Source organism: Hemicordylus capensis, chromosome 6 (assembly GCF_027244095.1).
Source record: "Hemicordylus capensis ecotype Gifberg chromosome 6, rHemCap1.1.pri, whole genome shotgun sequence".
NCBI classification, from domain to species: Eukaryota; Metazoa; Chordata; class Lepidosauria; order Squamata; family Cordylidae; genus Hemicordylus; species Hemicordylus capensis.
The window spans coordinates 24,611,627-24,623,658 of record NC_069662.1 but is presented as its reverse complement, the minus strand read 5'-3'; the positions used below and the strand labels follow the sequence as shown (position 1 = coordinate 24,623,658).

The 12,032-nt window shown below is 46.9% G+C and overlaps 1 protein-coding gene across 1 annotated transcript in view; it reads left to right on the top strand.

Annotated features, from left to right (window-relative positions):
* Nucleotides 1–836: 836 nt before the first annotated feature.
* Nucleotides 837–12,032, top strand: part of LOC128330950 (transmembrane protease serine 9-like) — a 39,650-nt gene continuing 28,454 nt past the window's right edge. The window contains exons 1-5 of the mRNA XM_053264317.1: nt 837–903; nt 5,113–5,133; nt 6,145–6,307; nt 10,381–10,652; nt 11,538–11,707. Of these exons, the coding sequence (XP_053120292.1) occupies nt 843–903; nt 5,113–5,133; nt 6,145–6,307; nt 10,381–10,652; nt 11,538–11,707 (687 nt within the window). The 5' untranslated portion in view covers nt 837–842. The remainder of the gene's footprint in view (nt 904–5,112; nt 5,134–6,144; nt 6,308–10,380; nt 10,653–11,537; nt 11,708–12,032) is intronic.

Sequence of the window (12,032 nt, the reverse complement as noted above, 5' to 3'; positions counted from 1 at the left end):
TGAACCACGGCTGTGGAGTGGGTGGGAAATTGGCCTGGTGGGGAGTGGAGGGGGGAGAAGTGGCCTGGCAAGGAGAAGTGGGCAGGCATTGGGGAACAGAGACTGGGGTAGGAGCTTGGGGGGAGGGCTTGGGGGGAAGGGGTGTGTACTACCGCACAGATGCTCTGTGCGGGATCCGCTAGTAACTATTACTGTACTTCTAAGCCAGTTCCTATGTGCTTTTAATTAGGAGTGAAATGCTTCTTTTTCTTTCCTAGAAGCCAGGTCAACACATTTTTAAGAGTTTATGTTCCTTCATTTGACATCTTGATTTTCTTTACAAGCATATTTCTGTGAATTTAATCAACTAATTCACAAACACTCTGGTGGTTAATGAACTAGAATGTGTTCCGCAGAATCACAGCCCCTAGTTCCTCTACTTTTAATAGCTGTATCTCAGACAGAATTTCAACAGGTAAGGATTTTCCCAATCACAGCTTCTTCAGTCTGTCACTTCCAGCTGAATGGTGGCCTGTCATAGCTGTTGAGGACATGGGGGTCCTACCAAATGCAGGGGCGGGCAGCACTCAGACTGAAAAAAGTCTCCGGTGGAGGAGGAGAGATTTCAGGATAGGGGATTCTGCCAAGATCCAGCGGATTCAGGGAACTGGGACCTCTGGGCTGCATGTCCCGACTGGGAGGAGGAGGAGGAGGAGGAAATGTTGCAGGTCCCTCCTGTTCACCTTTGCTATAACACAGATAAGGAATGACATAGAAACATAAGGAAATCAGTTGCCTTAAACTGAACAGAACAGAGCCACTTGAGGAAACATCAGGACAGGGTTAGAGAAGGAAAAGGTGGGATGATGCCATGCCCACCCCTCTTGCTGACTATGTGCCTGCTGCAGCTCACCATGTTACAAGGTAACTAATGGGATGGGGAGACACTTGGGGGTCAGCTAAGATGGTGGGATGTTTAGGTCTAATGATTTTCCCAAACCTTTAGGGAGTGTAAAAATGGTGGAGAGGAGAAAAAGGCCATTCAGTAATAAACCCAGGATGGCATGAAGAAAAGCCTTTCACATGTCCATTTTCCAGCACTTCTATCATGAGTGTGTACAATGTGCTCACTCTGTACACAGACAGGTGCAGTTTTTCATGTTACGCTGAACACACACCCGGCAGGACACATCCTATCTGTACCAGGCATTTGCGTGGCCTGTGTTTAGGTTCGCTGTTAAAATGAACTCAGGTACAGTCATTTACACAAGAAGTGTGTGTGTGTGTGTGTGTGTGTGTGTGTGTGTGTGTGTGTGTGTGTGTACAGAGATTTGAATGCAGGTATAACATAATGTCTGAATAGGGCTAGAGACGGCTTGTAATCTGTGCACCAAGCGGCCATTTCTCCCACCCTAGACCAGGGCTTGATTTCTATGTCTGGGAGGCCTCTGGAAAGTCTTCTCTTCTCCGCTGTACCCACCTTTCCCCTAATCTCAAATCTGTGGGGAGCTGCTCACAGGGCGGGTCAAAGTTAGACTGGAGTGGCGGTCCTGAAGGAACACAGGTGCCAAACCCTAAAAGGCTTTATAAGTAATAACCAGCACTTTGAATTGGACCTGGAAGCAAACTGGCAGCCAATTCAGTGACCTCAACAAAGGTGAAACATGATCATATTTTCTGCTGCCCATAAGCAGCTGGGCCGCAGCATTCTGAGGCAGCTGAAGCTTCCGAGTCGTCTTCGAAGGCAATCCTAGGTAGAGTGCATTGCAGTAGTCCTACCGAGGTGATGTGGGCATTACAGTTGCCAGGGCCTGCTGGTCGAGGTAAGGCTGCAATTGTTGCACCAGACAGGGGCGTAGCTAGGGGAGAGGGGGCCCGTGTTCATCCCTCTCTCTGGCGGCCCCCCAGAGTGAGGGAGACAATGAAGAAAATAGGGAGGGATGTTGCTGGAGGGCCCTCAGGAGCTGGGGGCCCGTGTTCTTTGAACCCTTTCGTTCAATTATAGCTACGCCCCTGGCACCAGACAAACCCGGGCAAAGATTCTCCTGGCCATGGCTTCCACCTGTTGTTCCAGCAGGAGCCGTGAATCCAGGATGACCCCCAAATCTCAAGCCTGATCTTTCAAGAGGAGCGCAACCCCATCAAAGGAAACACTCAAAACCAGAACCAGGCCAGATCGAGAACTGAACAAGAACAACTCTGTCTTGGAGGGATTAAACCTGAGCTTGTTTGGGCCCGTCCAAACCCTTACAGCCTCCAGACAGTGGGCCAACACATTCACAGCATCCCCTGTTCAGCCTGGGGTGGCAATATACAATTTGAGTATCAGCATAAGGATGATACCTCTCCCCAAACTGATGGATGACCTCTCCCAGTGGCTTCATATAGGTGTTAAAAAGCAAGGGAGCGAGGACTGAGCTCTTTGGCATGGCACTCCACAAGAGAGAGGCCATGGGCTAGAACACTCACCTCCAATGCAAACTGTCTGAAACCATCCACTAAGGTAGGAACAGAACCAGCTCAAAACTGTGCCCCCGATTCCCAACCCCCATACAAATGGCACCCATGTACTTGGGACGAGCACTGCCCCAACAGGAAACTGCATGCGGCAGTGGAGAGCAGGTAATTATTTATTTACATTTTATATCCCACTCTTCCTCCAAGGAGCCCAGAGCGGTGTACTACATACTGAAGTTTCTCCACACAACAACCCTGTGAAGTAGGTTAGGCTGAGAGAGAAGTGACTGGCCCAGAGTCACACAGCAAGTCTCATGGCTGAATGGGGATTTGAACTCAGGTCTCCCCGGTCCTAGTCCAGCACTCTAACCACCACACCACGCTGGCTCTCACTGGAAAGGACCTGCTCTCCTCCTAAAAGTTCCCACTTGCCGCTGCTCTCCTCCCTGCAGCACCAAATTGCTGCTTGAACCTCGGTTCATGCACATCCTTAGTTCAAACCATGCTTAGAACATCTGTCCAACTTCACGCAAAACCATACTGAGGCCTGGTCAAATTAATCCCTGTTTTATCTATTTTGGCTGCTGGCTGTGTGTGGAAGGTTTAGATCGAAGACCCAATCCTATTCTGTTTACCTGTGAATTCACGTCTCAGGTAGCTTAAATGGAGGTGGGATAGTATTTTCAAGATTATTCATTCAATTTATGACTGAAAGAAAAACAGCTCCTCCAGATTTGCCACACCATTCACAGGTAGTACATCTAGGGCAGGGGCAGCAAAATTTGCAGACAGGTTTGCGAGGATTTGTCATTAGTGGAGCCAGCAATGGCAGTTTCCTTCTGCCTTTCCCCCCCAGAATGCCCCCTGGTTTCACCCCCTGGAATGATGCTGCACCTGGGGCTTTCGGGGGGGCGGGGAGAGGAATTGCAGCTGCCAGGAAGCAAGTGTTGAGAAGACTTCCACTACCACCAGCAGCAAACTAAAACACTAAAAAAATTTAAAAAAAACACTGAAAGAAGGAAACTGTTCAAGCCGCTCCTGTGAGCCTGTTGGCAAATTTTGTTGCCCCACGTGAAAATGCCCCCTCCCTGTGTTAGGGGTCCCTGTGGATTTCATCTGCCCCCAATAATCAAGCCAGAAGTTATCTAGTGAGAACATTTGAGTCAGGCTGAAATTATGTCTTGCCTTTCTTCTCCCATGGAGCTCAAGGCAGCAGACATGGAGCTCCCATGCAGCCACCTAGCCAGACACTGACCAGACCTAGATTTGCTAAGATTCAGCAAGGTGGTTGTATTATGTGCTTTCAGAGCATGCCCCAGAAAGGGTGGGGCCGTGGGGTGACATGACATTTCACTTATACACACACACCGAGACACACACACAAAGAGAAGCGGAGAGAGGGAGGGAGAGATTGGCCAGGAAAAAGGGAGAAAACATATTTACAGTGTGAAACTGGGTGGATTCTGACCCAGCATACACTCACCCAGACATAAACAAATAAAAGATAATGACATTCAAATCCACCAAGAAGTCATTTCCTCTGCCACGGCAGTCCCATAGCTGGGGGCAGGACTGCTAGGGCCAGCCTGCCCCCCACCTAAATTGTTCTCTAGCCTCCCTAATTTAATTTAATTTTAAAAAAAATAATGTTTAAATAACTGAATTTTGCTTGCACTTAGGATTGATGGGGGCCAGATAAGCTGACCCCATACTTTTGGGGGCACCCCCTTCTAAACTTTTCAGCTGGCTATGAGTGCCATGGGAGTCCTAATCCAGACACAGGGGTTCTATCTATGATTTCTTTTTTTCACAGCAGAGGGAGGCACCCCACATAAGTTCAGCAGTACTAACCTTTTATTTTACAACTGAACTCCTACTTAAGTCGTTGTATACAAGTCCTGAAAGGTTGAAAAATATATTTTATTTTTCTACTTATAAAAATTCTAAAGGAATGAAATGAAGAAATTGTTTTTTTAAAAATCAAGTGTTATATTTGTTCCTGAGCTGAGGGTTTTGTCTGGTGTTTTTTGCAAATTGCTTTCTTGTGTACATTTCTGCCAAAAATAAAAATAAAAAAGTATAGGGAAGAAGATCAGGTACCAGGGCTAAAGTCCTTGTGAGCCCAGATTCAAATGAAGTCCTGCATACCTCCTGACAATTTTGCTAGGAATATACTCATAGGACAGGACCTGGAATCTTTCCAGATTAACCCCTGCAACATATCTGCTAAGTGTGCTTCAATTTTTCCCGTGTTGTGACACCACAGTCCCTGTGCTGTCAGCAGGATGCTGTTCACTTTTCGAATGCCTTGTTTCAGATTTTATTGCTGCAATTTAATGCTATAATGTTGCATTTCCGTTGCAAAAAAAATAGCTGTATTTTCCGTTGCAGATTCTGGGGATCGTTTTCAATTCGATCCTGCATTTTACAACAGTTCTAGAGGGTAATCTGGAAAGTGCCCAAGAGTGGCCCCTCCATGAGGAGGGGTGAGTGGTCACCTATGCAACAGAGGCAAGCACAGGCCTGGATAGAAACCAGCAACAGCCACTGGAGGGATGCTGTGCTGGGGATGGATGGGGCCAGTTGCTCTCCCCCTGCTAAATAAAGAGAATCACCACTTACACAATCTTGTGTACCTATCTTACATGAAATTTCTTTCCTTTGTTTTTCTTCCAGGTGCTGCCACCTCAGGCGCAGGTAGGATTCTGTCAATATACTGGAAAATATTTCTGCATAGATATTCCACAGGAGGAGGTCAACGAAAGCAGGGTCGCATAAAATTATAGCATTGGTATGAACTCAGACATCATCTAGTCCAGCCTTCAACCTAAAAACAAGGTCCTTCTTGCACAACATTTATGTATTTATTTATATTTATATACCACCTGACATATACATCCCTAGGCAGTGTACATAAGTTAAAATACAAGTATAAAACACAATAAAATGATTAAAATAATGTTATGAGATAAAACAGACCATTTAAAAGTAAGTAATTAGAAGCCTGAGAACACAGGTATGTCTTAAGGGTCTTTTTAAAAACAGGCAGAGGTGGAGAAGCTCTGATTGAGTGATTCTATTTCTATACCACCTGATATAGAAATCTCCAAGCGGTGCGCAAATTAAAATATAATATAAAAACAACATAGAACAGTTAAAATGTAAGAGAAAGTGACACCCTCCCACTGGTGTTGCTAGGGCACTGCAGGCCTGTGTCCGGCCTGTGCCCCAGTGGTCCCCTTGGGGTGCACACACCCTCCTGCGCTGGGGTGCGTGCCTGCCTTCCTTTCTGGTCTGCAGCCGTGGCACCCACTCCACCACTACTGCCGCTGCTCCTGCAGGCTCCACCCACCACCCGCCACTCACTGCCAAAATTCAGTATTGACAGAGCTTCCCTGCTTCCCAGCAGCCCCGAGCCAGATGGGAATGCAAGGCATGCAAACACGCCCTGTTACCACCTGGATCAGGGGCCACTGGCAATCAGGGAGGTCTTGTTCATTCCTCTCTCTAAAGAGGAATCGATGGAGCCTCCCTGCTTTTCAACACCAGATATCCGTGGCAGATGGTAGCCGGCAGGAGCAGCAACAGCGGTGGTGGTGGAGTGCTGGCTGCTGCTCCAATGAGGGAGAGAGGTACATGCTCCAATGGACCACTGGAAGGTGGCCCACTCTGACCTTATACATTCTCTTTCCCCTCCTTCCTCCACAGATTGTGGGCAACCAAAGATCTCTACACTAATTGTCGGGGGGAATCCTGCCTTTGATGGGGAATGGCCCTGGCAGGTCAGCATTTCACTTGAGGGCACGCACATCTGTGGAGGCTCGCTCATAAGTGATCAGTGGGTGTTATCGGCAGCACACTGCTTCCCTATGTAAGTATCTGACACTTTTGTGACTGTAAAGTGCCTGAGTTGTATGCTTAAGGCAGGTTTACATGATCAGCCTAATGAATCTGGAGATTCCCGTGGTTCACATGTTCCCACTGGGCAATCCTGTAAACCCAGAAATTTTCTCCTATCTCCAATTGGTAATGCAGTCCAGAGGAGGCTACTCGTTTGGGATAGAGGGGGCGCTTGCCAGGCCCACATTCTTGCCAGCCCCCCATTCTCTCACCAAACAGAACATCTCTTCCTCTCTGACTTTCCCCTACGTGTCTGTCCCTCTTGCTTGAATGTTGCTTTTGCATTTTCACTGCTTGCCAATAGATGGCATGGTGCTTGTTTTTTTTAAAAAAAAAATCCCTTTTCCTCCCTCTTAGGGTGTTCATTGGGATCCATTGCCCCCAAATGAAGTAATTAACATACTTAGTCAGTACCCAAATTGCATATTTAGTGCCTCAGCACCAATTGGGATGCACCTTTCTAAGATACCATCATCTGTCTCATTTGTTAATAGTGCCGAACGGAGAGAAATAAGACTTTCAGAGCCCAGCATTGATCCAACCTGCTCACTCAGACTATCAGACCATCTGATCAAAGCAGGCCACACCTCCAGATCTAAGTTTGGAATGTAGGACAGCTCAGCAGGTGCAAGGTTTCCAGGAAGATTCAGTTGCAACTCTCCAGGGAGATGATCACTCTCTGAGTGACTAATTATTTTAAATTTCACAAGAGATACAAGTAAAGCAGGAGAGATCGCCGTATAATCAATCATGGAGAGTCTAGGAACAGACCAGAAAGTATACTCAGCAGGGTGATCCTCAGTTGTGGCACCATTCAGCAATTGCAAATTTAATTCATCATATTTTTGAGCCAGACATAGGCCAGCGTAATTCCCCACTCTATCCTTAAATTGATGAGCAATTAATGGGGGAGGAACTTCCCGGGCTGGGGGAAAGCATTGATACTTAGTGAATAACATCCTATCATTGCTTCCAAGTCTAGCATTAAAATCACCAGTGATCACAATATGTGTGCATGGTGAAGAGCTTTGCAACTCTTCTATATAGGTTTTAAGTTTAAGCCAAACTATCTTAATTTGAGAGCGCTGGCAAATAGGGGGGATGTATACATTGATGAAAAGCAAAGACAAGTTATTAAATCTAAGCATCAAAGCCATAGATTAGTGATCACTACTGGGAAAATGGATAATTGTGGCCTTGATGGTAGTAACAACAAATGTACTCAGCCCACCACATGGCTGGCCTCTGCCACCCCGTGGAAATGCTTTAATTGAAAAGGCAGTAAAGCCATCAAGATGGGGTTCTTTGGACATCCATGTTTCCTGAAAAAGCAAGAAATCAAAGCCAGCAATATATCTGACAAATTTAAAGTCTGCTAGCCTTGCTTTTAAGCCAGCTACATTCCATAGCAAACATTTTAAGGGGCACTGGTGCAAGCAACGTCAATCTGATGCACCAGAGGAGGCTTTGTCTGGGATGGGATTCACTAGAGACAGGGGCGTAACTACAATTAGGCAGGGGGAGGCTGTTGTCTCGGGGGGCCCCGCCTTGGGGGGGGGCCCTCAGGCTCTCCCCCACCCGATCTTCCCTTTGAAGTCATTTTAAAAAAATTTCTCCTCCTTGTTCTGGCGCTATTTCCTTGTTGTTTGTCTCCGTGAGTTCACCCTTGGGGGGGGCCCTCAGAGGCTTTCCCCACCCAGCTCCTACCCGATCTTCCCTTTGAAGTCATTTTTTAAAAAAAAATCTCCTCCTTGTTCTGGCGCTATTTCCCTGTTGTTTGTCTCCGCGAGTCCACCCTTGGGGGGGCCCTCAGAGGCTCTCCCCACCCAGGAAGGAGAGGTAAGCGGTGACGGGGGGGGGGATTTAAGAATCTTGTCTCAGGGCCCACTCCAACCTAGTTATGCCCCTGACTAGAGAGGAATCAGTATCAGAGGGGTTTTTCAGTTGACACCAGTCCTAGCAGGCCCATACCAGGCACAGGCTGGACCATAGTGGCTTCCCCTTGTAACATTTGGTCCAATAAAGAGGGCAAAAGTGCAGATGACCCAGATCCTGAAATATTAATAGAGTAGGAGAAGAGGTGCCAGGTGGGGCAGATGGCTCCTGCCTCGGTACAACGGGGGAGCCTGTGGACATTAAGGCAACTATCTCATCAAAATGTGGATTAGAGGCGAAGAGCATTCCTGGCACTCTTTTAGGAGTGTCCACATTCCTTGGGTGTAGGGGCACCTGTGGATGGATAGTCGGCTCAGGTTATAATTGAGAGAAGCCAAATTCTTCTTGATGGTGTGCCGGAGAGGAGTGGAGTGGGTCCTCTTGGTGAGGAGTGTCCATCTGTTCTGAAGATGTCAACTTCTTCCCTTCCTCAGAGCCATTTCTTTCACTCTCCCTTGGAATAGGCTGGGTGTCAAGCAGGGAGTTTGCAATATTGCACACAGAGGCGGAAGAGCCTTCTATCTGTGAAACTATTTGTGTTGTAGCTTCTATTTGACTGCAGCCAGAATTGTTTAGAGTAGAGTCAAGGTAAACAATTAATTCCAGGTCGTTCTTATCAGACAGGGTTTGAGTTTGTTTCTCAGCCCATGCGGGCGTGTCTGTTCTATCTCATAGCCTTGAGGCACATTTAGAGGGCAAAGGATGATTTTCTGACTGCTCTTTATACTCAGGGTTATAAAAAAAAACCCTCTGAGGGAAAATTCCCAAGCTGTTTAAGTAATCACGCATTTGAATCAAAGAGGCTGGAATTAAAGACTCTTCAAATGAAAGTGAGAGACTGATTTCATAGGTTCTTCTCGTTGACCTTTTGACATAGGACATTAAATCAATTGAGTGAAATCTGAAACTGAGTATCTATGCGAGGGAACGTTTAATTGTAAATGTGTTAGTCCAGCGACGTGCATTAATATGGTTTAAATGAATTGTAAGCAGGATCAGGTTTGGCTGAAGGACTCTCTTGGAAGGAAAAGAGACGGGGGGTGTATTTAACACAGTCTTCCCCTGCTTTGTCTTGACTTCACCCCTAGTTTGAACTTTACCTATATTTTCCAACAATATCTTGATGTCATCTAATTTTGTTGTAATAGTTGAAAGCCGTTCGAAGAGGCATATTAATGTTTCTGAGATTAGTACTGAAAATTTTAAATAAGGATCAGAAATTGCCTCAGCAAGGAGGGGGGTGGCCTCCGAAAATTGCAGAATAGAAAATAGGAAAATAGGAATAGGAATAGAAAATAGGAAAATTGTACAGTTTTCTTATTTGACTGAGGTCCGGATAAAGTGCATTATGGCTTGGCTCCGATGCTGAAGTTGACAGGAGGGGAGATTTGGTGGCCTTTGCTTCTCCCTCTTTATTTCTACCTTCCTTGAAAAGAGCATCTAGCCAAAGATCATTTTCCCAGCACTCAAATCTATCAGCTGTTATAATATTATCACTACTCACAATCTGTTGGGAAGTCAGAAAGGAGTCAATCTTAGGCTGTTTAGGAAGTGTTCTGTTCAGGTTCTTGTCTGCTGGAGAATTCCTGCTGCATTTTAAACCCTCCATGTTGTTTTGGAGGAGTCAGATCACGTTGATCTCTCCAAATAACAGACCAGCCAGAGATGAAACCGAGTAACATCCAAGGAAATTGTTAAGAAGAAGCAATTAAAATCAAGAAAGAAAAGCAATTATTCAGACTGATAGAAGGGGAGCCAAGTTAAAAGAAAGTTTTAAGAAATTTTGCCATGGAGCTCACACCAGGAGCTGTCTTCACTTCGCCATCTTGTCTCCTTCCCCACTCGACAGTAACTGGGGAATAGCCAAATGGCTATTTTAGGAGGGAATCATATTGGGAGAGGGCCTAGCTGCGTGGGAGAGCACAAACGTTGCATGTGGATTCCTGGCATTTCCGGGTAGGGCTGGACCTCCTCGTATGAAACCCTGAAGATCTGCTGCCATTCAGAGTAGACAAGGCAGTTTCAACAAGACTCACAAACCCAAACCCAGCATTGCAAGCTCCCAACTTCTGTTGCATTTTGCTCTCATATTCACACTTCCAGGGACAGAGATAAAGACCAATATAATGTGATGCTGGGTGTCTATGAGCTTTCGAACCCCTCAAGCAATGTGATGGTCTCCTCTGTGGATGGCATTATCCCTCACCCTGACTTTGACTACTCTGTTGATGGCTCCAGTGGGGATATTGCATTGGTGAAGCTGAAGTCATCGCTGAATTTCACCGACTACATCCTCCCCGTCTGCCTGCCAGAATTCTCGACACAGTTCCCCCCATTCAAAAACGGTTGGGTTACTGGGTGGGGAGATACTGACAATGGAGGTGAGGAATGAGGGACATTTTTGGTTGGGCTTATTAAGACCAAGACTGTTTTTAGTGGGGTGGGGGACTCAGGACCATGGGAGTGGGTATGGGGCCCAGGCAAGAAGTGCTGCCATGGGCTTGTGTTTGGCATTGTGTCAAAGATGATGGGAGCTGTAATGCAGGGTCATCTGGAGACCCAAGCTGGGGGACTCCAGAGATAGGGAATTGACAGGCATGTAAACACTGAGCATGTGGTTGGGCAGGAGGGACCCCAGCCTGCAATCTTCTCCTAATGCTCGGCTGCCAATGCAGATGGAAAATAATAAGATGAGCCAGTGCAAAAACTGTGAGGGGTAGACATCGAATTAGGACTCCACATGCAATCCACATGCAATCATAGGAACACAGGAAGCTGCCATATTCTGAGTCAGACCATAGGTCCATCTAGCTATGTATTGTCTACACAGACTGGCGGCGGCTTCTCCAAGGCTGCAGGCTGGAGTCTCTCTCAGCCCTATCTTGGAGATGCTGCCAGGGAGGGAACTTGGAACCTTCTGCTCTTCCCAGAGCGGCTCCATCCCCTAAGGGGAATATCTTCCTGTGTTCACACATCTAGTCTCCCTTTCATATGCAACCAGGGTGGACCCTGCTTAGCTAATGGGAACAAGTCATGCTTGCTGCCACAAGACTAGCTCTCCTCCCATAAGCAAGCCCATGGAAGTTCTCTCATCCCATGAGCAAGCCCGTGAAAGTTCACAAAACAAGTCCCTGATCTGAAACCACCCAGAGAGGGAAAGAAAAAGCCACAGAGCATTTAGACCTCCACCATTCCTTAGAACGGCCTCTAATGGTAAAAGCCTGCATTCTACAAACACAGAATTCTCCCGTGTTTCTCTCCCACAGTGGAACTGCTGCCTCCCAAAAGCCTTCAGGAACTGCAGGTGCCTCTCATAGACCGAGACGACTGCAATGAGCTCTTTAACTTTAATCTGCCGGAAAACCTGGACCTTAATCCCATCAAGCCTGATATGTTCTGCGCTGGTAAAGCAGAAGGCGGGATAGATGCCTGCCAGGTAAGACACTACATAACCTGTCATCCGTGGAGCTGCCGCATGTCTGTGGTGGACTGAGGCTCCCTGGGAGGAACATGGCAGAGCAGGCTCCAGCCTGGTTTTATTCATCAAAACAAATAGTTCAGCAGTGTACTTGTCTCAGAAAAGGAATCCATGTCCCGGACTCTTCTCTGTCCCAAGAGGGGAAAATGTGCATTACAATTCATCACGGATCTGTTAAACTGAAGCAGGTTGCCGGAATAAAGCCTTGCCCTGTTTCTTCCTGGTCTTGGTCTAGCTGGGATATGGCATGTCTGATTTCTTGAAGTTCTCCCATCCCCCAGAG